Below are 25,727 nucleotides of genomic sequence, written 5' to 3'. Positions count from 1 at the left end.
AATGCATGTTCTCAATGTGTTGCTGCTTTTGACTTCTTTTCCTTTATACTATACTTTTTCCTTTCAGTGTTTTGACCCCATATTATAAGGAGGATGTTCTCTATTCTGAGAATGAACTTAACAAAGAAAACGAAGATGGAATATCCATTTTGTTCTATCTGCAAAAAATATACCCTGGTAACTTTCACAATAACCTTGATCTTTTCTGAAGTGTTCAGTTATTGCATCTTTTCTAATAGTTCTGACTTTCACATTATAGACGAATGGAAAAACTTCTTGGAACGCATAGGAGCAAGTGATGATGATCTTAGTGGTCACATGGAGCAAGTTTCTCATTGGGTTTCTTATCGTGGCCAGACTCTTACTAGAACTGGTCTGCGTAACTATTTCTTGTTGCTTCATATAACTAGGTTATGTGTTATTTCTTCCCGTTTATGATTTGACTGAATTTTCTTTCATGTCTCACTTCCACTAGTGAGGGGGATGATGTATTATAGGCAAGCACTAGAACTTCAATGCTTCCTTGATACTGCAGAGGATCATGGTAAAATCCTTTTACTGTTATATTTGAGTTTTCAGTGGTTTCCAGATTAATTGCTTATGTTATGATTGATGCATATTTTTTGTTACTTCTTGCCAAATAGGGTGTGGTTAATTAGCAGCTGAATAATCCATTCAAACATAGTCCATCATAATGCCGGTCATTAAAATTTTAACTACTTGTTATTGGCCAGATCTTGTAGGGAGCTATAGGTCAGGCATGCTAGACATGAAATATCATGCTCAGCAGGCTTTGGTGGATAAAGCACAGGCTGTGGCTGATATAAAGTTCACTTATGTTGTTTCTTGTCAAGTGTACGGTGTACAGAAGAAATCTGAGGGTCGAGACCGTAACTGTTACCTGAACATATTAAATCTTATGTTGAAGTAAGTTCGTGAAATAATTATGATTTTTCCACTTGTTTTTCTTTCACGACTGTTATTTCAATTGATGGCTATATTATTGCCCTGTGAATAATGTCAGATATCCATCACTCCGTGTTGCTTACATAGATGAGAGAGAAGAAAAAGTGAATGAAGAATTAGTCAAAATATATTATTCTGTTCTTGTTAAAGGAGGAGAGAAGTTAGATGAGGTAAACCACTATTGCATCTTTTGAGTTATTTTGTTAGTACGTTTTTTTTTTTTTTAAAGTTGATGCAATGTATGCGGAGCAATATGGACGACTTCACATAATTTTTTAAACGTAAGTGTGTGGAAAATAGATGAGATTCTTAAATGAAACCTAGCAAAACTCAATGCAAATAAAATGAAGTCTAATAATGTATGGCTTGACTTTTGTTATGGCATCAATTTTGTTGGTTTGTAAAAATGTAAAATTCCAACTTGCACTTAAAAAAACTACCGCCAATCCCTTGGCCCCCCCACAAAAAAAAGAAGAAAGAAACATTACCCTTAAAATCTGATATTTTAGGTTCTTGGTTTTTACTCGAACTTGGTGGGTATTCATTTACAAAATAAACGCTAAGAATATTCTCTCTGGAGACACATTTAGGTATTTATCTCAATTTTAGGTAGTTGTGAAACGCTATGATGATGATCATGATCTCAATTTTAGGTAATTATGAATCATTTAGAATAAAAATATGCAATGCCATCATATGGTGTCCTTAAGGCAATGTTATTGTTTTTCATGTATATGCTTTACTAATCTTTTTCTGCCATTCCTCAAGAATGATTGTCATTCAATTTGTTCCTCGAAAAAAATAACTGCTAAGTACCATCAATATGAGTGATCTAAGCATATGACTGAAATCTGGCAAAGTTTATTTATGTTTATGATGATCTTTATCCCTCACAAATGTGATATATGTGAACTGAAGATGCATCCTTTGCTTCTAGAATGTGGAGAAGATGACATCCTTTGCTTCTAGGAACATTTTAAACTGGTAGAACAAATAGCATGCTCTCACCTTTCTCAGTTATTTAATTCATATTGGTAGGAGATATATCGTATCAAGCTACCTGGTCCTCCAACAGTTATTGGTGAAGGGAAGCCAGAGAACCAAAATCATGCCATAATATTCACTCGTGGAGAAGCACTTCAGACCATAGACATGAATCAGGTATGCTCTAGTGATTAGCTTTTATTTTTATGATAAATGTAGGAAAACCTTCTGAGGGAAAATTAGTAACTCGTAGAGTAAGAGATGCTCCACTATGGGTGTAACACATGAACAAGAGAGGAGCAAGTATGAACAAGAGAGGAAGAACAATCAGCACATCAATTTTTATAGTATACTTTGTTTGAAAGTGCATTGCCTTATGTTTCATTCTAACAGGATAATTATTTGGAAGAAGCTTTTAAAATGAGAAATGTGCTAGAGGAGTTTCAGAGAACCCGTGGGCGCCAACCTCCAACAATCTTGGGGCTCAGGGAGCATATCTTTACTGGAAGGTGGAATGTTATGATTTAATCATCATATTCATTGTCAGCAATGAGTGATAATTAGTGAAAACTTTTATATGTTTCTTCTTTGCCGAATTCTCTTTCAATAGCTTAATGTTTACATGCACAAACAGGAGACTATGTGCTGAGTTCTAATGATAGTTCCTTTGTTCTTTCCCCGATTATTTACGAATTTACTTTATGTTCTAATGATGATCATTCGTTTGAATGTCCTTTGCAGTGTCTCCTCACTTGCATGGTTTATGTCCAATCAAGAGACTAGTTTTGTGACCATTGGGCAACGTGTATTGGCAAACCCTCTCAAGTGCGTAAAATTTTTCTTAGTACTGATGTCCTTTAATTTACAAAACTCTTGTATATCATATTATCAACTTTCAAACTTCTATCACTGTTGTCAAGCATTTAGCAATATTTGGGTTGAGATTTGGATTTTGACGAGATTACTCTAGGGATTTTGCTGACTTGGATAGTAAAGAGCGGTGCTATGTATTGTAACAAATTACGGTGCCATAATGGAATTCTGTTGTTGTTCTTGACATTATTGGTGCATTCATTCTTGAATTTTGACAACCAAACTTCCATTTGACTTTGAATATGCTGACTTCAGTTAATGCATTTATATTAGAAAAGTGTATCAGTCATTGTATTTCATAGTGATTTGTCAAAGCTGACAATACTGCATATTTGAATCTGTTTGATGAAAATATCTTCAGTGACAAATCTGTATTGTCTTATCATTCTGTTCATGTCTTCTGCATGATTATGAGAATGATGAGTTCTAATGTGAGACAAGAACTTTGATTTTGCATTATTCAACCTTTCCATCTAATTTCTTCATATTTTACAAGCTTTTGTTGACTAATGATGGATACCATGGTAGGCAAGGTCATTGCATTGGTTTATGGTGGTTGATGGTGATTTGCTAAACTGTGATATTTGTATAATGTTAAACTATTAGCAACATCAAAGTGAATGCTGGAGAATTGCAGAGAACTCTAGTCTTATATGTCAATATAGATAACTGAGTGTTTCTGTGGTTGGAAGAGGGCAAGTACAGGTCCAATATTACAAGTCGGGCATGGAACCAAATGAAAGGAATGTCATGAAGGATGGATCCATTAAGCAGTGAGTGCTAAATGAATCTTTCTGCCCAAATTTTTTATGTTCTTTTGACCAGCAAGCTCCATTACCTTTTAAGAAACGATCAATCTTTGATAAATGGAACTTTAGGATAACATGGATCAACTCAGGACAAATCTACAGTATATTCAGGAGCGAATTCAGTCTCACGTGCCTTTGTAAAACAATTTCAAATCATACTTGAGATGCCCGGAAGGATAAATCATTCATCAACTGAATCCATGTTACACTGCCTCACTTGAATATCGAAATATGGCACAAAGCATAGCACATCAACCACCACTTGAATAACGTACAATGTGTGCAAACAAATTCTGTGAAGAAACTGAAACGAGTGGCTATGTAGAACTCAAAGTATTAAAATCAAATTTTTTTTATTCAATATACTTGAATTCTACTTACATGGGCCACTATACCCTGCTGTAAATTAATTTTAAAACCCTAAATACAACCTAGGATATTTATTTTTACTGTCTAAGTAAATAAAAACCATCCAAGGAATAAACGATCTTCCATTATAGTTTTGAGTACAATATATGTTCCTGAAAATTCACAGAAAAATATGAAATATGATTGAAGATTAATTAAATCTACTGGGAAGATTTACTAGAAGCTATCTGGAGTTATCGCCACAGGTCTTGAAACACCCCACACCCTGTTTCCTGACCGATGACGCACTTTTGTCCCTTTTCATCTTGTTGGAATTTCAGAGATGGGAAGCTTTCACAGGCAATACATTTTTCTCTAGGGTTTTAGATAGCTCAAAAAAACTTAACTAGGGTTGTAGGAATCCTTAGGACCAAATTAGGGCTGGGCTTGAAGGCATAGAATCCTCCTATGGCTAGGCATACCCCTTTTTCTTCTCCAAACAGCAGATAATTAGGGTTTCAATGTGGCACCTTGTCTTATCAAATTTTGGGTGGCATGACCCGTTTTAGAAGGGAGGAGAGTGAAAATGAATTTTAGTGAGAGAGTGAGAGAGATTTAGTGTATGGAGGAGAGAGAAAAATGTGTGTTGAGAGAGGGAGGTTCAATGGTGTTTGAATAAAAAGAATTCTTTCTCCTATTTGGATTAGAAGTCCTTCCTTAGGTATTGCTTATCCAATGACACAACTTGACCAATAGGAACTTACGAAATCTATAGGGTGAGAGAACAAATTTGTGCCATCCATATCACAAATCAGTGTTCATGATTTTAGAATGATTATTAAGAACCTTATCTCCTTATAATTTGACCCAAGTCTAACTTCTATTTAAATTAAAGTAATAACTAATAAAAAAATTTCCAATATCTTTCCAAAATAGGTAGGAAGTCAAAATATTAAAGTTTTCGTCAACCAAACTCCTAATTAAAACAATCTTTTAATATTTAAAAGATCCCTTGAAATAACTTTTAACAAAAAAGAGATCACATAGATGGAAAAAAGAGGGTACGTCATCCAAGAGGGAGATTAAATGCTCCCCACAATGGCCCATGTCCCACCCATGGGTGGCACACTTGTGGGGCTGGACCCTAGGCCCCACATGTGCCTTTCCAAATTTTTAAAATTACAAAAATGCCTTTTGAATGATTTTATAGCAAAAATAAATTTTTAAAATTTGTAAAAATTATAAAAATATTTCTACTACCAAAATAAAATATTTTAGAACTGTACTGGTACTAATAGGTCAAAATTAGCGATAATAAAGACACTCCACTTGACTCAAGAACCATGAACCACTACTATTTTCTCATTCAACCCAACAAAGATCCATGACCTACAGTCTCAAGGCTCTCATATGTTGGACAATAAACAATGAAACTATCATCCTGGAATGTGGATTTTAGTTCCTCCTTTAAGAGCAAGTCTAGCATTTGTCACCACAATGCAAAGGGAGCTCTCTATGCACATGTACATGTGTCCCTCTATAGGGCTGCTCTCCAATAATGCGACTGTCATATGTACATGTTGTACGGAAGCTTGTTGAGGCTTTGGCCCTTTCTCTCACTGGCCTACAATCGCACACAAGAGAACACACATTTCTCCCAGCCTACAAATATCATCCATAGGCATCTCTTCGACCTCAACAAGGGATGACTCACTGTAAACCATTCTCGGTAGCGCCACATGCCTAGGGGTAAGGGTTTTAGATATAACCAAGGCCATAAACTACCTAACCCATTGTCTCTAGGCTTTAAGGGCCACAAAAACCAACAGAAACTTTGGGTTGCTCCACTTTTCGACTTTCCTCACTTCCAATAGGAAACAAGTTTTTAATAACTTGGAACTCGCTCATCCCTAAAGTTATGTCAACTCAAGATTCAAAGGCTGATTAGAAGCTTCGGGTTGTTACTTTGGTGCTAAATTCGACCCTATAATTGTTCCTCATATATGTTGGGCAACATAATTCTTGGCTTGGATTATTTAATGTGCATACAAAGAGAAGTGAGAGTGCGTTCGCCTGAGACTTGATGAATGGTCTGAGGGGAACTAGTCAGATGTGAACGACTAGTTAAGAGTACTTCCACATGCAAATGCTTGTACAATTAAGTTCATCCCACATCATAGGCATGAGGGACAGAGAGAAAGAGAGCCTTATTTTTTTTGGTCGGGGGGGAGGGGTGGGGAGGGGGGGGGTGTATTCAAGATACATATATTTTGTCAAATTGGATAATTAAGTGAGTAATCATCGTCGTCATCATCATCACCGAGCCTTATCCCCTACTATTTACGATCTGCTACATGAATCCTATTATGCCATTCTGCTCTAATTAAGTGCTTGATATATTCATTTAATTACTATGTAGCACTCAGTTAAAATACATCTGTAAATAATAAAAGACAGAGAACAGGGAAGGAAAAAAATGAAGAGATCAAGTGCTCAATGAGAGAGAAAATGAGGAAGGAAGAGAACATTGAAAAGGGAAGAAAGAGAGAAGGTGATGTTAGGTCCCTTTTGACCTCCAGCACTTCTCATATAGTTGTATTAATTATAAAAGATTTACTTGCTGCACTAGAATGTCCTTTTATGGAAAAAAGGACTAAGTCCTTAAAGACTTTTTTTTTGGTGAGCAGTCCTTGGAGACTTAAATATAATATAATGATGCCTAAGCCTTCGATAATCACTCTTACAATACTCCCCCTCAAGATGGTGCATAGGTATCAATCATGCTCAACCTGCTTAAGATAACTTATAGTTAATGCTTACCAACAACTTTTGTTAGAGTATCTACTAGTTGATCTTCTGTCTTCACATAAGGAAGACAAATTTCTTTGGTAGCAACGTTTTCTCAAATAAAATATCGGTCTACCTTGATATGCTTGGTTTGATCTTGCTGAACAAGACTGTGAGCTGCACTAATAGCTTCCTTGTTATCACGGTATACCGACATTGTTCCCTTCACAGGGAAACAAAGTTCTCATAATAAGATTCTTAACCACAACAACTTACATGTACCATGGGCCATGGAACGATACTCCGCTTCTGCACTTGATCGAGCTACAACTGATCGATTTTTACTCCTCAAAGTGACTAGGTTACCCCCAACTAGAGTTCAACAACATGATGTAGGTCTTTGATCCATAACACATCTAGCTCAATGCGTGTTTATGTACGCCTCAACTCGTAGATGCCCATGATCCGCAAACAACAATCCTCTACCTGGTGATGATTTCAATATCTAAGAACTCTTTAAGCAGCTTCAAGATGAGTAGTTCTAAGAACATGCATGAACTGACTGATCATGCTCACAGGATGTGCATTATCTAGATATAAGTTAAAGATATATCAATCTACCTACCAACCTTTGGAAAATACCTACATCTTAAGTGCTTCACCCTTTTTGTTATCGAGCTCGTGATTTTGTTATGTAGGAGTGTCAACAAGTTTTGCACCAAGCTTCCATGTTTCCTCAAGTCGATCCAACACATACTTCCTTTGACAGATAAAGATTCCTTTATTAGACTTGGCAACTACTATCCCAAGAAAATACTTCAATGGGCAAATATCTTTAATCTCAAATTCCCTTGCCATAAAGCTCTTAGAGCTTTGGAATTTCTTTAAGACAATGCCCTGTTACAATAAGATCATCTACATTCACAATCTGGGCAGTGGTACTGACCTTAGTATGTTTCACAAATAGAGTATGATCAACATGGCTCTGAGTGTGTCCAACTCTTTGTTCCACACCACTAAACCTTTCAAACCATGTATGGGCGACTGCTTTAGTTCATAAATGACCTTTTTCGATCTACACACTTTCTCCTCATTTCCAGGAGCCCTAAATCCAGGTGGAGGTAATATGTATGCTTCTTCCTGCAAAACCCTGTGAATGAATGCCTTCTTGACATCTAATTGGTTCAACGGCCACTCCATATTAGCTGCCAGAGATAGAAGGACCTGAATAGACTTCATCTTGGCCATAGGAGTGAAGGTCTCTTGATAGTCTATTCCATAAATTTTATTAAACCCCTTAGCAACTAATTGTGCCTTGTATTTTTCAATTGTACCATCAGCCTTGTGTTTTACCGTGTAAGCCCAATTGCAAGAAAACCATCTTATCCTCCTTAGAAGGATCTGCTAAGTCCGCAAGTACCATTCTTCATTAGAGCCCTCATCTCCTCTCGCATAGCCTCTTTCCACTTGGGATGAGCTAAGGCTTCAGTAACACTAGAAGGAATAGAAATAAAGGATATAGAAGACACAGAAGCATGATAAGAAGGGGACAAGGACTCATATGAAACACATTCACTAATTGGGTTTGCTGTGCAAGTCTGTCTTCCTTTGCTCACAACAATAGGCTAATCGGAATCATCACACTGGGGTTCGGGAGTATTACCCTGGATTGGAGGTATACAATTGGCATGGAGGCCTGTCAGCTATAATACTCTCCACTTCCTTCTGTTTTCGCCAAGTATAGATTTTCGGTTCCTTCTTTTCAACACCATGAGAATGCACCCCACTGTCATCCTGGGTTCCAAATTCAAAAACAAGGATAGGAAGTGGGATAGAGAACCCCTCTTCCACACTATTCTCCCCCCCAAAGAGAGGTGGGAAAGCAAGGAGGGGACTAAAAAGGTTACATTGATTGAGACAAAATTTCTTTTTAGACATTGGATCATTTCATTTGTAACCCCTTTGTGCTGATCGATAGCTAAGGAAAATATATTTTATTGATTTAGGATCCAATTTTGTACAATACAAACCAGAACATGAGCAAAGCAAACATAACCAATTAATTTTGGAGGAACATTAAATAGAGGACGATCATGAAAAAAAAGTTTATATGGAGACTTGTAGCCTAAAACATGAGATATCATATGATTAATAAGAAAAGATGAAGTAAGCACCGCATCTGATCGGAATTCCATGGGTACATTCATACTCAAGAGAAGAGCACAACCAATTTCTAAAAGATGTCTATTCTTTCTTTCAGCTACACCATTTTTATGTGGTGTATAGGTGCAAGAATTTTGATGTTCCATCCCATGCTCTTCCAAGAAGGATCATTACTTTGTATTGCAATGTTCTCCACCTTACTCAGATCGGTGTACCTTAATTTTAGTATTAAATTGAGTGACAATCATTTTATAAAAGATCGAGAGTAATCATCCATAAATGAAACAAAATACCAATGACCAAAAGAAAATGTAACAGGAGAAGGGCCCAAACATCAGAATGAGCAATAACAAAAGGAACCTTGCTTTTATTATTCGTAGGAGTTTCTACAATGCTTTGCTAGTTCACAAACATCACATTGAAACGCAGATACATTAGCAGAAGCAAACAATTCGAGAAACAAAACTTTTAAAGACTAAAAGGACAAATGACCAAGTTGGAGATGCCACTACGAAATCCGATCTTTATTAACACTAGAACTAGATTGTGGGGCTTGAGGTGTGTAGTTGTTGCCAAGTCAAGAAGTAAAGACCATTAGCTTCATGGTCATTGCCAACCTCGTATCTAGATCCTTAAAGAAACATTGAGAAGGAAAGAGAGTCACACTACAATTCAGAATTTTGGTAGTATTACCTATAGAGATTAAATTTGCAACAAAGTTGGGAACATGAAGAACTGACGACAATGACGTTTTAGAAGAAACATTTCCCAACGATAAATGAAAAGACCCATCAACAAACTTGACTGTCTTTACTAGAACAAAGGGAAGTAGAAGAAAATAAGGAAGACATACCAGTCATGTGGTTTTATACTCTTGAATCAATAGTCTAGGATTGTCTTGATGAAGTAAGGGAGGCATGATTTGCAAAAGCACGAGTACCTGAATTTGTAAAGGATGAAGTAGAGGTAATGGATGGGTCTTCTAATTATGCGAACAGCCTGCAAAGGCTTTCAATGTCTTCTTTAAGGACTGTTATCATCTCCTTCAAATAGACAATGAGGATTGTGATGGTTGATGTGTACTAGCAGCAGCTGAATTCCCAATGGTTGAAGCTTTGAGAGCATTAAATTGACCTTGAGAGTTGAATTTAGCAGGACGCCCAATCAGATCCCAACAAGTTTCTTTAAGATGACCAATTCTACCACAATGGTCACATTTTAAGTTACTTTTATCACCTTGATTAGGCCCTCTTTTTCCAAATTTTTTATTCCCACCCTCTTGATTGTTTTTAAGAGGAAAGGTGGTTGAAGTAAGAGCAAATCGATCAACTCTTTGGCCAAGCAGCGTGACATTTTTTGTACTTTCTTCACTTTGAACAAATGAATACACCTGGTTAAGTGAAGTAAGGGTATCCCTGGTTAATTCAAACTCTGGGTTCAAACCCTCCAAGAACTCAAAAATATGATTTTTGTTCCACGAAGTCTTGGTATTTCTCACCATCTTCCCTATAGGATGGTTTAAACATCTAATATGGTGTAGCTCCTCGCACATACTACGAGGTATAGAAAAATATTAAGTGAGAGGGTTCTCTCCCGGTCTATGGTTGCATATATCGTGCCCAGTGTATCAAAAAGCGCTAGGCGGGTCCTAGGCTGCCTGAGGGGTCTAGGCTGCCAAGCGTCTAGGCGGCCATTATACCAAATTACCAATATACAATATTCCAAATCCAAGCTGAAAAAAAAAAAGATAGACGTCGAAAAGAGAATTTTGATAATTCATATTGTTAAAACAGTAAACTGTAAAACCATACAAGTGTGTAGGATATAAAAGTCAGCGCTCAACACAATAGAAATATACAGAAATTTAAAAAACATACAGTCTAATAAAAGTCAACACTCATGACTTAACAAAACAATCAACACTCAGAACCAAGAGGCAAGAGTCTTCAGTCGTTTTCATCATTCATCATCATCAGAAGGAATATCAATAGGACAAGCCTCATCATATGCATAAGAGTCGAGGCCATTACCAATATATCATATTCCATTATACCAAATTACCAATATACAATATTCCAAATCCAAGTTAAAAAAAAAAAAAAAAGAAGATAGACGTTGAGAAGAGAATTTTGATAATCCATATTGTTTAAACAATAGACTGTAAAACCATACAAGTGTGCAGGATATAAAAGTCATCACTCAATACAACAGAAATATACAGAAATTTAGAAAATATACAGTCTAACAAAAGTCAACACTCATGACTCAACACAACAGTCAATAGTGAACACTCAGCACCAAAAGGCAAGAATCTTCAGTCGTTATCATCATTCATCATCATCAGAGGGAATATCAATAGGACAAGCCTCATCATATGTATCAGAGTTGGGGTTATCATCATCAGAGTCATCTCCCTCTTCAATATAACGCTCGTCCTCTTCTGTTTCTTCTGAATCTGCCTCTTCCTCCTCCTGTTCTTCGACCTTCCTCTTATTAGTATGTGCAGTCTGTGCAGATGAGGCCCTAGGAGTCTTGGCTGCTCTACCCTTTCTTTGTACTTCTCTGAACTTAAATATTGTATAATTTCCTCCCTGGTAGACTCAGGAACAACTTTACACGGGGCAACATCCCCCTTAATACCGGCAAGGTATTTTTTAGATCGGTAAATGCCCCCATTAGTATCCTTTCCAAAATAATTATATTTAATACGATTTTTATCACTTGGATCAGGTTATAACCATACTTCCAACCCGGATCACCACTCCGACTAGAACTTGGAGAAGATACTTCAATAGAACAATGCTTATTTTCATCCTTTCCTAGTTCTTCTAAATTTAGAAGATGTCTAATCTCATCCCGAATTACGTCAGGAACCTTTGTACAAGAAGCAACATTTCCTCTAACACCAGCTAGGTGTTTTTCGAATCGGCTGATACCATTGATATCTTTTTCACAAAAATTACACCTTATACAATTTTTATTATTTGGTTTTGGGTTGTACTTATACTTCTAACCTGGATCACTTCTTCTAGAAGTAGCAGAAATAGATCTATGACAAGGATTTTATGCTTGTTTTTGTTTTACAGAACTTATATATTGCTTAATCTCCTCTCTGATAGCTTCAAGAACATTTTTACGAAGGGCAACATCCTCCTTAATATCGGCAAGATGTTTCTTAAACCGGTTTAGGCCTCCTTTTGTGTCGTTTTCACAAAAATTGCATCTAATGCAATTTTTGTCATTTGGATTCGTGTTGTATCCATATTTTCAACCCGGATCTCCACTCCGACTAACTCTTGAAGAAGACATCTCAACATAAAACAAGCAATCTAAAAAATAAAGCTTTGCATTTACTTTGGTTGCTCGAACTCCAAACTTTAAAAAACACTTCGATCTAATGGAATGTTGTTTTTTAAAGGTTTCTTTCTCTCTAAAAGGGGTTCTTGTGGGTTTAGGTTTCAAATGAACCTAAAACCCATCGTTATAAACTTTTATATCTTGAAAAAAAAGAAAAACAAAACAAAAAAATTACTTTTTCGCCTCTAGGCAGGGTGCAGGCCTTGGGCGACCGCCCAGGGCTGGGCGTTGGGCGGTCGCCTAGGCGGGTTCTGTACCGCCCTGGCGGCCGCCCGAGGACCACCGCCCAGTTTGCCCTCTTATGCCTGGGTGATGCGCCCAGGCCTTTTGGACCGCCTAGGCGCTAGGCGGTCCGTTTTTTTGAACAATGATCGTGCCTTAGTTGATACACTCGAGCCAGATTCTTGTTATAAGGGTAAGTTTGATATGCAAAGTCCCAAATCTATTTTGCAATTCAAAGAAACAAAAGATCCCTACTAATCGATGGCTGCATGAGTGTAGCAAGCAAGATATGATAGTGAGGTTTAAAATTTCCCACTTCTTATGTACTGAATATGTTTCTTCGGGTTAAATAACCTTACCATTGATATACCCCATCTTTTACCTTCCACCTATGAACATTTTAGCCACTCTAAATAATTTTTTTCATTGAATAATACATGTTGTTCAACACAACCAGCCACTCAAGTATACTTTGAATGAGGATCCGAGATCATCCATACAAGAGATCTCGAAAAAAACTGAGTTTTACAATTTACAAACAATGATTTGATTCATACAAATGGTTTGGCAACAAACTTTAACATCATAGGTCCATGACAACCAAATCGAGAGTTTCTGAACCCCATAAAAAAAATCGAGGAAACGAGCATGAAACTTTAATTTTTCTTCTATTCCATACCTTTTCTCAGATCTAGAGTTTTTGGCAATACATCTTTAGGAGACTTTAGCACGGCCAAATCACATCTTTAGGATTTCAAAAAACCCCACAAAGCTTCTTGCTCTGATACCAAGTTAAAATACAACAGTAAATAATGAACGATGGAGAAAAAGGAAAGAAAAAAGATGAAGAAATGAATGAGAGAAAAAATGAGGATGGAAGAGAACGATGAGAGAGGAAGAAAGACAAAAGGTGATGTTAGGTTCCTCTGACCTCCAACACCTCTCATATATTTATTTATATTAGTTATGAAACATTTACTTGCTCTACAAGATTGTCCTTTTGTGGAAAAAAGAACAAATAGGTCCTTAGAGACTTAAATACATTATAGTGATGACTAATTCTTCAACAATCACTCTCTAAACATGCTCATCTTGGGTGTTTTCATGATAACCTTTTGATTTATGGACTCCTTGGTTTTCTTTTTTAGGTTGAAAGAGTCATAAAATTTTGCAGTTTAGGTAAATATTCTATTAAATGGATTAGTCGATGCAAAATCCTTCTTTAAAACTCCTTGTGCTATGGTTTACACTGGCATAATACATGTTGCTTAATTAGTTGACTGATTTCTTTCCAAAGTAATATTTCCTCCAAATCATATTTTTTTTCTTGAAGCCATGATGCCTCATGGCTTCATTGACTAAGCTGATCTCTCTCTTTTTTATTTTGTGTTTGAATTTCAATTATGCCTATACTGAAATCCAAATTGTTCACTGGAAAGAAACAAAAATCTGGATTATTTGAGGCTCCACATCATCGAGCAGTGAGGGATGTGTTGACTCCCAGATTCGCTAGAGAGATGACCAGCCCTCTAGATTCACGGCATGTGTTGGAGGGAGAGTTGACAAACTGAAGATATTTTGAAATACTTGTCAAAGATGGATTTGAGATGCCATGGTGGATTGCTTTCCTGGCTAGTGCTTGCAATTACTTGGAGGAGTTGTCAGTGGTCCCGGTCTATGGTCATATATTGCGATACCTCCCAAAAAGGCAAGACCTTCTGCCTTGTTAGAGTGACCATGGGTTCTAGTTTAGGGAAAGTCAGTATAGATTGCCTGAGGTTGTCTCCAAAGGCACCACTCACCCCAGCAGGGGTCATATTGCATTTGGACGATCAAGCAAATTCATTTCAACAGATCCAGTTGGTGGAATCCATCGTGATGGATGGCCTCATTGCGTAGACTGAGGTTATGGATGATCCCATGCCTATGGGAATCGAACTTGGCGAATGTTAAATCCCAAAATTCCTTTGTTATGTATCAAACATTACGAGGCCTTGGTTTTTCCCTTGAGGGTGTTTGAACAATTGTATATGTTGTGCATTTTTCTGTGGTTAAGCTCGAAACAATCTGAGCTCAAAATGATAATATTTCCAAAGAAGGCCAGGGGGAGGTAACGGTTTGGGTATCCAGCTTGTAAAAAGTGTTTGGACTGCCTCTGAATATACCCAAACCATATTGAGGAGTTGGAGGAAATAGGACCGAATGTAGTTAGTTACCTATAAGTAATTAATAGCACATTACACAATGTTTGGGTATGGGTAGGCCTCTATGATGTGGATGTTCGTTCATGAGTACTTCATCCAACTTGCAAGCCACCAAAGGCTTGTGTTTTGGGTGGGGCAGTAATGTCCAAATTGTTTTCTTGGGAAGGGGTGTTGGGCTGATGATTGTTCTGTATAGGGATTTTACTGATGATGTACTAGATGTGTGTTCAGGCACCAAATTTCATAGTGTATGCTTGGAAGGCTAAAGCTTCTTCGTCTGAGATCGAGCCAAGGTACCAGGTGGCATATCACATGGCCTATAATTAGGTCAAAGGATTCCGAGATATGCTCCTGAATTTTTGAAGCTAGAGAAATAGGGAGGGGAATGCTTTGGAAGAACATTGATCCCAACCTAGAGTTCCTTCCAAAATCGGATTGGGCCTCCATCCTAAGTTGAAATATATATGATGTATGTCTACTCTCTCTACTGAAGAAGGAAGAGGAATGGAGAGACGCAATAAAGAGAGGGAAGAGAGTGCGTGAGCGAGAGAGGAGAGAGTTACATGAGAATGAGAGAGAGAAAATGATGTGATCCTTTCCTGGTCAGTCATATATTTTATATTATTAGTATTGATGAGCAAAGTTACAGAAAATATCCGTACGTGAGTTTAAAACTCACATTTAACCCTGTAGACTCAATAATTCCATTTATACCCCTAACTGCTGTACTTGCAAAGCTCTCCCTCAAGCCGGAGCATAAATATCAATCATGCACAATTTGACTGCTATATTTTGCAGTCTATCACAAGCCACTGCTGTAGTAAAGATATCTGTTAACTGATCCCTTGATTTTTTTCAGATGAGTACAAATAATTCTGGTTGCAATGTTTTCCCTTATGTAATGACAATCTACCCCAGTATGCTTTGTTCTCTCATAAAATACGGGATTCTTAGCAATATGAACAGTTCCTTCATTGTCACAATAAGGAGTCATAGGTAACTGAACTTTTAACTCCAAGGTTAGCCAATATAGTTATCACCCACATAACCAAATGTACCATAGTTAGGCATTATACATCGGCACTTGATCTTGCTACCACATTTTGTTTTTTACTCTTCCATGAAACCAGATTCCCACCAACAAAGGTACAATAACATGTAGTGCAACACCCATATGACCATGATTAGCAGACAACAACCCTCTACCAGGAGATGACTTGAGATATTTTAGGATACTGTAGACAACATCTTAATGGAGGTTTTTTGAGGGGCATGCATGAACCGACAAGCTATACTAATAATATAAGAAATGTCATCATCATCATCATCATAGCCTTTTTCCAATTAATTGGGGTGGCTACACGAATCCTGGTTCACTATTCTGCTCTATTAAGGTCGTACTAGTTTCAGGATTCATGATGATTTTTGACAAAATTTTACGCTGGCTATCTAACTAACACAACCCACCCCTTTACTAGGGCATGGGATGACTTAAGGAAAAGTTTAAGGTCATCACCCTTCTTAGCCATATAAAAAATATTTGGTCTTGTAATTGTAAGCTATCTAAGCTTGTCAACAAGCCTTTGATATTAAATTGGATCCTTAAGTAACCTCCTATTTGTTCATGAAGTCTATGATTGGTTTCCATAGGTGTATACTTTGGTTTGGCCTCCAACATTTCAGCTTGTTTTAGCAGATCCAACACATACTTCCTCTAAGGGATATTGATTCCCCTTCTTTGATCTTGCCACTTCAATAACCAAAAATTATTTTACTGGACCAAATCTTTTATATCGAACACTTTTCTGATATAATATTTAAGATCTTCAATATCTGCTAAGCTATCCCCTGTTATTATATCGTCAAGATACGTTATGGCTGTTGTATGCCCAACACCCATTTCCCTCACATATAGTGTATTATCAGCTTGACTCCTTTTAAACCCAATTTTTAGCAAGGCTTCACTGAATTTCTCAAACCAGGCGTTTGGTGATTGTTTAAGTCCATATATCGCCTTTTTCAATTTTTTCAATGTTCCTGTCTCTTGCTGAAGCTAAAAACGTTGGGCAACCTCATGAAGATCTCCATGCAAAAAAGAATTTTTTTACATCCAGCTGAGGCCAAGACCAAGAAAATTTATCTGCAGCCAAATAGAATGATTCTAACCATATTCTACTTTGCTATTGGGACAAAATTCTCTTTATAATCTATACACTTAGTTTGAGTGAAACCTTTTGAAACCAATCTCGGCCTTAATTGGCTGGATAGTGCCACCGTCACCAATACATCGAGGAAATCATGAAAGATTCTATATGACCATGTTTCTCCTAAATTCAGGAATTTTATGTATTATGTAGAATTCTTATCATTTTTGTCAAAATGCCTACTATATCTACTAGTTGTATTCTTGACTTAAAGTCGTCTTTGTGATATGTATAAACGAACTCAATGTGTTGAATATGTGAGTTTATTTTGGTTGTTTCAGAGTTAGATTCCACTATGGCCATCCTGATGTGTTCGATAGGATCTTTCATCTAACCAGAGGTGGTGTCAGCAAAGCTTCAAGAATCATTAATCTGAGTGAAGATATATTTTCAGGTATAGTTATTCTTTGCAATTTTAAGTTGTGTGGGTTGGGCTGCATTTCTTAATGGTTAAAAATGTCAACAGAGCCATTGTTAGCACGTACCTTTTATAATGGAGCAGCTACTCAATATGCCGCTCCTGACCTATGTTATATGAAAGGACTAAAAGACCTCGTGAGATCTTTATGATTTGATCATGCTTTATACATTGTCAGGTCCTGCCTATAGCTGTTGAGAGGCTCTCTTTCTAAATGAAATCTTGCTCAGCGTCACTTACAGTGTTTTTAAAATATGATTATGGTTTGCTCCACAGGATTCAATTCGACTTTACGTGGGGGTGTTATAACCCACCACGAGTATATGCAAGTGGGAAAGGGTCGTGATGTTGGAATGAATCAAATATCACAATTTGAGGCAAAGGTGTCTAATGGAAATGGTGAACAGACACTTAGCCGTGATGTTTATCGTCTGGGCCGCCGCTTCGATTTCTACAGGATGTTATCTTTTTATGTCACAACAGTTGGCTTCTACTTCAGCAGCATGGTGCGTATATGGATAGTTAATTTTGGAACAGCAACACTTCAGCAGAAAGAAGTTAAATTACTCATTTTCTTTTTCCCTATTTTTTGGGCGAGAATGGCATTTATCAGTAAAGATAACACACACACTCTATTTAGACATCTTCCTCATGGATAAAAAGAAGGATGAATACCAAAAAAAAAAAAAAAATTGTCTTCTTGATTTTCCAAACTCTTGTTTTCCAAAACTTGAGCATTATATTCAGCACATTTTACATTGAGAGCTAAAGCCTCACTGGCAATGTCTCTGCTTTCTAGGTGACTGTGCTCACTGTCTATGTTTTCCTCTATGGGCGTCTGTATCTGGTACTGAGTGGTCTAGAAAGGGCAATTTTGGAGGATGCTAACATCCAACAACTTAAACTTCTTGAAGCAGCTCTGGCATCTCAGTCTGTTTTCCAGCTCGGCTTGTTACTTGTTCTTCCAATGGTGATGGAGATCGGACTTGAGAGAGGATTCCGAACTGCCTTGGGTGATTTTATTATCATGCAGTTGCAACTAGCTTCTGTTTTCTTCACCTTCCAGCTAGGAACAAAGGCACATTATTATGGGAGGACAATATTGCATGGTGGTGCCAAATATAGAGCTACAGGTCGTGGGTTCGTGGTTTTCCATGCAAAATTTGGCGACAACTACCGGATGTACTCTCGCAGTCACTTTGTTAAAGGACTCGAGCTCATGATACTGCTGGTTGTGTACCAAGTCTATGGGCATACATACCGTAGCTCAAATGTTTATCTTTTCATCACTCTCTCGATGTGGTTCTTGGTTGCCTCATGGCTCTTTGCCCCATTTCTCTTCAACCCTTCTGGGTTTGATTGGCAGAAGACTGTGGATGATTGGACAGATTGGAAGCGATGGATGGGGAATCGTGGAGGGATCGGTATCCAACCAGAAAGAAGCTGGGAGTCATGGTGGAATGAGGAGCAGGCTCATCTCAGATACACTGATATTCGTGGCCGAGTGCTTGAGATACTTTTGGCTCTCCGCTTCTTGATTTATCAGTATGGGATTGTTTACCATCTCAACATAGCTCACCACAGCAAAAGCGTACTCGTATTGCTCTCTCTCTGTCTCTCTCTCTCTCCCTCTCTCTCTCTCTCTCTCTCTCTCTCTCTCACGTGCGCGTGGTGCGAGCGTGCAACACCCCCCCTCCTCCTTCCCCCATTGATGGGTAGTCTGGGTTCAAACCCAGAATTTCAAAGTTGCAACTGGCACTTTATGGGCTCAAACATCGCTTCTCATGCTTTTTGTTTTCATGGTTTTTCCTTCATCCGTAATCTTACACTTTTGCCCATGTGCTCCCTAGGTCTATGGATTGTCATGGTTGGTGATGGCGACCGTGATGTTGGTGCTAAAGGTATTCTCTGCTCGATATGCAAAGTAACATTTGTCTACCCTTGGCTTTGGTTTTCCTCTTTCACTATATAATCCGCTATGCTATTCTTCTACTGCCTTCAGATGGTATCAGTGGGAAGAACAAAGTTTGGTACTGACTTCCAGCTCATGTTCCGAATTCTCAAAGGACTACTCTTCATTGGCTTCGTATGTGTTCTCACCATATTATTTGTAGTCTGTGGCCTCACTGTATCAGATTTATTTGCTGGCATTCTGGCTTTTATGCCTACTGGGTGGGCCTTCATACTTGTGAGTACATTTCCTTGACCTCCTTCAATACCATTTAGCAAACTTAAACGGTATATTCTAAGCATATAGCTTCTTGTATGTCTCTTTGCCCTTAGATTGGACAAGCCTCTAGGAGTTTGATGGGGGTTTTAGGACTTTGGGACTCTATAAAGGAGCTGGCAAGGACTTATGAGTACGTGATGGGTATTATAGTCTTTGTGCCCATAGCTGTGCTTGCTTGGTTCCCATTTGTTTCAGAGTTTCAAACACGCTTGCTTTTCAACCAAGCCTTCAGTAGAGGCCTGCAGATATCAATGATTCTTGCTGGGAAGGACATGAGAACTTCTAAATAAACTAGTTTTTTTTATTGTATCGGTCAATTAATAGAAAAATGAATTGTATAGGTCTGCCAAGGGGGTAGATCCCAAATAACATTTGACCCTCCGGACTAGTCTTGCTCTAACATTGGATGTGGATGTACTTGTATTTTATTTGAATCCTGTTGTTTCTTTCTCTATTCTTGGGATCTTAATGTTGTCTTAGCATTGTATCGGGATACTGATTTTGAGCAGTTGACCAGAACCATGTTTCAAGTGAACTGTTCCCAATTGGCACTCTTAGGTACTAAGAATGCAACGGCAGTATAAACAGGTTTACATTTCTGCACTTATTGGAAGACCATGCTTTTAGCCATGTGAGATGAGCATGGATCAAAGTCTTAAGAAACCATGAAAGATAAATTGAGCAAGATGTTGATTAAAGTTCTTGTGCAGGAAGTGTTTATTAGGGACTAGAGTTCACCAAGTGGGAGATATCCATTTTGCCAATATTTTAAATAAATAAAGAGTAGTTGGGACTGAAAATAACATCATGCAAATTATTGGTTGTGCTGGAAGTGATACTAAGTGCAAACAGGTCTCAAAATTTGTCTCAGGAGTTTCATTTCAAAAATAAACAAGAAGTACAATAAACACCGTCCACTGTTTGCATTAAAGACAGTTTTGAAACTTTAGATCTATCTAGTCCCCTAAGTTTGGAGGGGCATAAATGCAATTGAGAACAAAAAAGAAAATGAACGTACAGATGGGCCTTCTTGCAATTCAGAATTGCATAAATGCAACTTACTGAGAGAAAAAAAGAAATGAATGTGGATGGGTCCTCTTGCAATGTAAGATGCATGTATTCGATGAAAGAAATTTTATCCAAAAAGCATAGATATTTAGTGGCTAATACAAAAAGGTTTGCTAGATTATGCTTTTACAGAAGTCGATTCTCTCAAAGGAATAGAAGGAAATTTTCATCGTGGCCATGAGGCCTGATGTAGCCTTTGGTATTGCACAATACCACCTTCTAAAGTTCTTGTTTTGTTCTAGGCTTACTTTCAGAGGCATCATCTTGTTTCTTCATGTTTCCTTTTGACATGTCATAGGGAAAACACTTAAGGGATTTTTTTGGCCTGAAAATATTCAGATAATCCTTTAGCCACCTTTATATGTACCTCATTACCAATTGCCATGAGCATTTCGTAGGTGTGTTGCCAAAGATGATTTGATACTTCAACAATAATAAGAATTAGAACTTTCCAAATGAAACAAGGAAAAGCTGTTGATCTCTCGAACAAAAAGGAAACAACACATTTATCTCTCTTCTTTCTCTAATTCTAATCTAACGTTCTCACTTTCCATATATATCTGCTATGATTAAGTTCCTAAATTTCTCTCTCAAGATGATTTTTACAAAACTATCTCAATTAATTTGCAAATCCTGGAAGTAAGTTCAAGTTATATCCTTTTCCCATGGTCCAGAAGCTCAATCTCTCTCTTTTCCGTGAGTTCTCATTGAGATCTTGGAACCTTTATATGATATTCCTTCAAATAATTGGTAGTCCAGAGTCAATCTTGGTAGGTTAATTTTCGGGCAATCAGATCCCCTAACACAATGTTTTGGCAGCAATTTGTGCTTGTAGGACCACCAAATATTTTTTCTTAAGAATTTAGGATGGGATGACTGGTTGCACATTAGGCCCATGAATGTGGTTGGGTCAAACTGGAAACCTATCGGCTTGACAAAATATCGGTCTTGGTTTGGATCCCCAAAACCTGGAAGGTTAGGTCCAAGTTCGGGGGTGCTTATCATGTCTGGGTTTGCATTCAAATTCGGGCCAGGTTTCGATCTTGGACCTTTAGGGTTAGGCACTGAGTCTGGATTGGATCTAACCTAGGAGGTTTGTTGGTCCATCAACATGCGAGGTTATTGAACTCTAAAGGCAAGTCCCAATGCAGCAATAACACAAAAAGTATCCCGAAAGATGAAGGATCCAACATAAATTATATACTTTTTACATTACCTTCTTCTGGGGCTTTCATCCTTTTACTTACAAGGGTACTTATAGATATGAGGGTGTGTCCCTAGTGTGAGGGCACACCCATGTGGATCAGACTCCCTTCATGATTTATGTTACTACATGAAGGGAGGTGCGAGAGGTTGCACCTCTTCATAAGAGAATTACCCTCCCATGATTGATATGCATAATGCTTTTTAATAATGCCTATTCATGAGGAGGTTACTCTCACACGAATGAGCAGGCATTTTCTTGCATTATAAAAGGGGAGGGGTGGAGGTCTCTACATACAACAGCACACACACAGCAAATTGCGGAGAGCTCCACTTGACAGTGAAAGCATAATTACTCTCCCATTTGAGTTCTAAGGAGAGACCCACCCTTGAGAGAAAGAGTTGTCAAGAGTGTTGAGCTTGGACTACTCCGCATATCGTATTTGTGAGCTTCCACCTCACTCGAGATTTGCAGTGTAGAATTGATTTTAGCATATCTAGTAGTTGTAGAATTCACCTATGCGAGTTGATTATTCATCTCCAAATTCATTCACTAAAACTTGCTTGCGAGCACTCAGGTATGATACCCGGTTCCTAGTTGTTTAATTGTTGCTTTCGCTTCAATCATTTGGCTATTTTTTCAACATTGGAATTAGAGTCATTGTGGAACTGGGTTCGGTTCCCGAATGTGCCTGCATTGTCGTTCCAGCCTTATTTTTGAAGGCTTCGCTCTGATGTTACATAGCGCACATGCCAGTTATATTAAGATTATGGGCAGATGTGTTATGTAGCCTTATGCACCAACTACAAAGATATGTAGACCTTATGCATTGAGGACTCGTCGGCCTTATGCATGGGCTATGCAAGTTGAGGCCTCCTAGACTATGAGCATTGTAGCTAACTAATCTTGATAAGCCTCATATGCTAAGCCGTGCATGGTGGGCTGTACTCATTTTATTTGGCAGGGCCATATATAAACACATTTTTTTTAGTGGGAGTGCATCTAAGGTGCACCACTTGCAAATTGTTAGGTATTTAAGATGTTGGATAAAAAAAATATTGATATTGATTACAAGCAATTGCTCAATATGGCTACACAAAATTTTCATGTCAAGGCTTTTAAGGGTCAAGTTTTGCAAGTAACTTGACAATGAACGCACGTAAAAATAATAATATAAGTGCAATCATGGATCAAACAAACCATAAGACATCCATATTAATAGGTTTACAATTTTGTTGTTTTGACTTAGAATGACTTTTAAAAATGCGATAACGAATCTCACTAAAGGTGAAAAGTTGAGTGGGAGCAAATTTTCTATGGTGTAGGAAAATACAATACATTCTAAATGAGCAAGGTACTTTTGAACACCTAACTACCACTAAGCAAAAACCTGAACAAGGTGCAACAAAAGAACTTCTTCGTGAGTATGAGGCATGGGACAATGCTACCCGTAGTGCTCACTTTACTTTGCTAAGTACTGTGGTTGATGGCTTCATTCATAAATTCGAAGGATTCACAATGGCAAATGCCATGTGGGACACTTTATTAGAAGTATGCTGACACTTTCGTTGATTAGTTACGAGCCTTATTTATAGCTTTTACAAAATGCCTCCAGATGTGTCGATCGCACATCATGTAAGAAAAATGTCTCAAATGATACGTGACCTTCAAGCAGTTGGAAACAAACTCAGTCACGAGCAACAAATTCTCGGGTTACTTAGGTCTCTTCCAGAATTTTGGGAAAACATAATGTCACAAATGTTGCATAATGAGGTTGTAACGGCTTTTTCCCAACTTTCTCATCATCTTGAGATAGAGGTTGTGTTTTGATTATCTTCTAGAGTTGGAACCGCTCTAGTTATGCAAGCGAGCCAACCTCGAGGCTGTAAACCTCAAGGTAAGTCAAAGAATGCGACACCTCAAAGGAAGGAGGAACCTAAGTAAGAGTCTAAGAAAAAGAAAAAGGTCAAGCATAAACGCAGGAGGTGCACAAGGGATAAATCTAAAATAACTTGCTACAATTGCGAAAAGAATGACCACTATGCAAGTAAATTTCTTGAACCTAAAAAGGTACGAATTGATTTCCTTAGTTATGCAAATGTTTGTACTCAGGTGCTTGTTGCTTATTCACAATTTACTGGGTGGATTGTGGATTCAGGAGCGACAAGGCATGTGGTGAGGGATCGAGAATGGTTAGTTGAGCTTCAAACTTTGGTAGTTGGAAGCCAAAAGATTTCATGGGGGATTGTGCATCATAGGATGTATTAGGGGGTTGGATATTACCAATTCCGATTCTGAAGTGGATGAATATTTCTTCTCTATGACGTACTATATGCTCCCGGATTGAGAAAAACTTTGTTTTTAGCTTTATGTTTAGTTAGACATGGTTATCTAATAAGTATTATGCTTAATTATGCTACATTTACATTTTAGGATGGTTTTCATTGTTATGGTCGGATTATGAATGACTTGTTTGTTTTGGATAATGATGATGCTAATGTTGCACTTCTTTCTTCTTAAATGATATCTTCATCTTTTCCTACATCTTTCACCTCTTATATTACACACAACTCCATGATGTGGCATACTAGGCTTTTCCATTTAAGAAAAGATAGGATGATCCGATTAGCCAAAGCAGAATTGTTGTCTGTAACAAAAATAGACTTACCTATATGTGAACCATATATAGCTAGAAAGTCAACTAGAAAGTCATTTCTTAGAGCAAAGAGAGTAACTGGCCTTTTAGATGTAATACATTCCGACATTTATGATTTGTTTAATGAGATGGACCATGATGATTCTCATTATTAATCACATTTATTGATGTCTATCTCATTGTGGTTATGTATACTTAGTCTCACATAAATCGCTGCTGTACATTATTTTTGACACACTTGTATCCCGATGCGAATAAAAGAGGAGATGGTTGCAACCCAGGCCTGTAGGCACCAAAAGTGCTTATGGACTACGAAGCCCTTGAGCAAATAAGGTTAATTTTTGGAAAGTTATGAAATTGTGTTATTGTAGTGACCCTAAATTTTTATAAAAAATAAATAAAAATATATATATATATATATAAAATAAAAAATAATAATAATAGTAAATAATAATAATAATAATAATAGTAAATAAGAATAATAATTATAATAATAATCACAATAATAATAAAATGCTAATAAATAAATAAATCTATATAAAAGAATAAATGATGGTCCATTGGGTTATAAAATACCATGGGACCATCATTCTCATTTACACTTTTTGCATCAAAAGATTTATATTTTGCATCAAAATATTTATAAATTAAGGAAAATATAAAATGAGGTGTCTCATGATGGTATGAGGTGGCAATCATTAGATTGAGGTGTCCCATGGTAGCATAAGGCAGCTCTTATTTACATAAGAAAAATGACACATGGATACCATGTATCTAGTCGGGGCCTGATTTTCTCTGGTTCCCTCAGGTGGGGGCGCGGGGAGAAGATCCTCTCTCAAACAACCGCCGAAGGCTCTCGCGTGCGTCGGGTGACGTGGGCGCGCTTGCTTTCCTTAGTGCGAATAGGCTACCAACAAAGAGAGAGATTTTACGACGGGAGAAGATTGATTCACTTACCTTGTCATTGTAGGTTCGTGGGACACGTCCGGGCTGCTTCCCCTCTTAAATCAGTTACGAAAGTCCTCCAACTATTCACTAGCACGGTTTGGTAAGGGACTCTCTTTAGATGCTATCGATCCTTTTTCTCCTCTCTTGAGTCTAAATTCCGATAGATGTCTTGATTCTTCTCTCCAGGGTTGGTTCTCCTTTGGCTGATCGAAGGAATGAGCAGGGAACTTCGTCGACCTCATCTGGTTGTCTAGGCGAAGAGGAAGGATTAGGTATGTGGCGTGTG

At 37.7% G+C, this 25,727-nt stretch overlaps 1 protein-coding gene across 9 annotated transcripts in view; it reads left to right on the top strand.

Annotated features, from left to right (window-relative positions):
- LOC18422500 (callose synthase 7) overlaps positions 1-20,017 on the top strand; it is a 93,056-nt gene extending 73,039 nt beyond the window's left edge. For 4 of the 9 annotated variants that reach the window (XM_020667612.2, XM_020667607.2, XM_088862493.1 and 1 more), the window contains 15 exons: positions 68-177; positions 260-373; positions 476-544; positions 735-927; positions 1,025-1,136; positions 2,005-2,127; positions 2,344-2,459; positions 2,692-2,775; positions 3,516-3,596; positions 17,199-17,311; positions 17,612-17,841; positions 18,135-18,932; positions 19,186-19,236; positions 19,338-19,523; positions 19,619-20,017. In XM_020667612.2, the coding sequence (XP_020523271.1) occupies positions 68-177; positions 260-373; positions 476-544; positions 735-927; positions 1,025-1,136; positions 2,005-2,127; positions 2,344-2,459; positions 2,692-2,775; positions 3,516-3,596; positions 17,199-17,311; positions 17,612-17,841; positions 18,135-18,932; positions 19,186-19,236; positions 19,338-19,523; positions 19,619-19,855 (2,617 nt within the window). In that variant the 3' untranslated portion in view covers positions 19,856-20,017. The remainder of the gene's footprint in view (positions 1-67; positions 178-259; positions 374-475; positions 545-734; positions 928-1,024; positions 1,137-2,004; positions 2,128-2,343; positions 2,460-2,691; positions 2,776-3,515; positions 3,597-17,198; positions 17,312-17,611; positions 17,842-18,134; positions 18,933-19,185; positions 19,237-19,337; positions 19,524-19,618) is intronic. The other 5 variants (XM_088862492.1, XM_088862491.1, XM_088862495.1 and 2 more) reach the window with 3 other exon arrangements.
- Positions 20,018-25,727: the final 5,710 nt, after the last annotated feature.

Source organism: Amborella trichopoda, chromosome 3 (genome assembly GCF_054954075.1).
Source record: "Amborella trichopoda isolate Santa Cruz 75 chromosome 3, AtrichopodaSantaCruz75HAP2 v2.0, whole genome shotgun sequence".
Classification (NCBI taxonomy): domain Eukaryota; kingdom Viridiplantae; phylum Streptophyta; class Magnoliopsida; order Amborellales; family Amborellaceae; genus Amborella; species Amborella trichopoda.
Note: the sequence above shows the minus strand (reverse complement) of the source record. Positions and strands in the feature narration are given on the sequence as shown.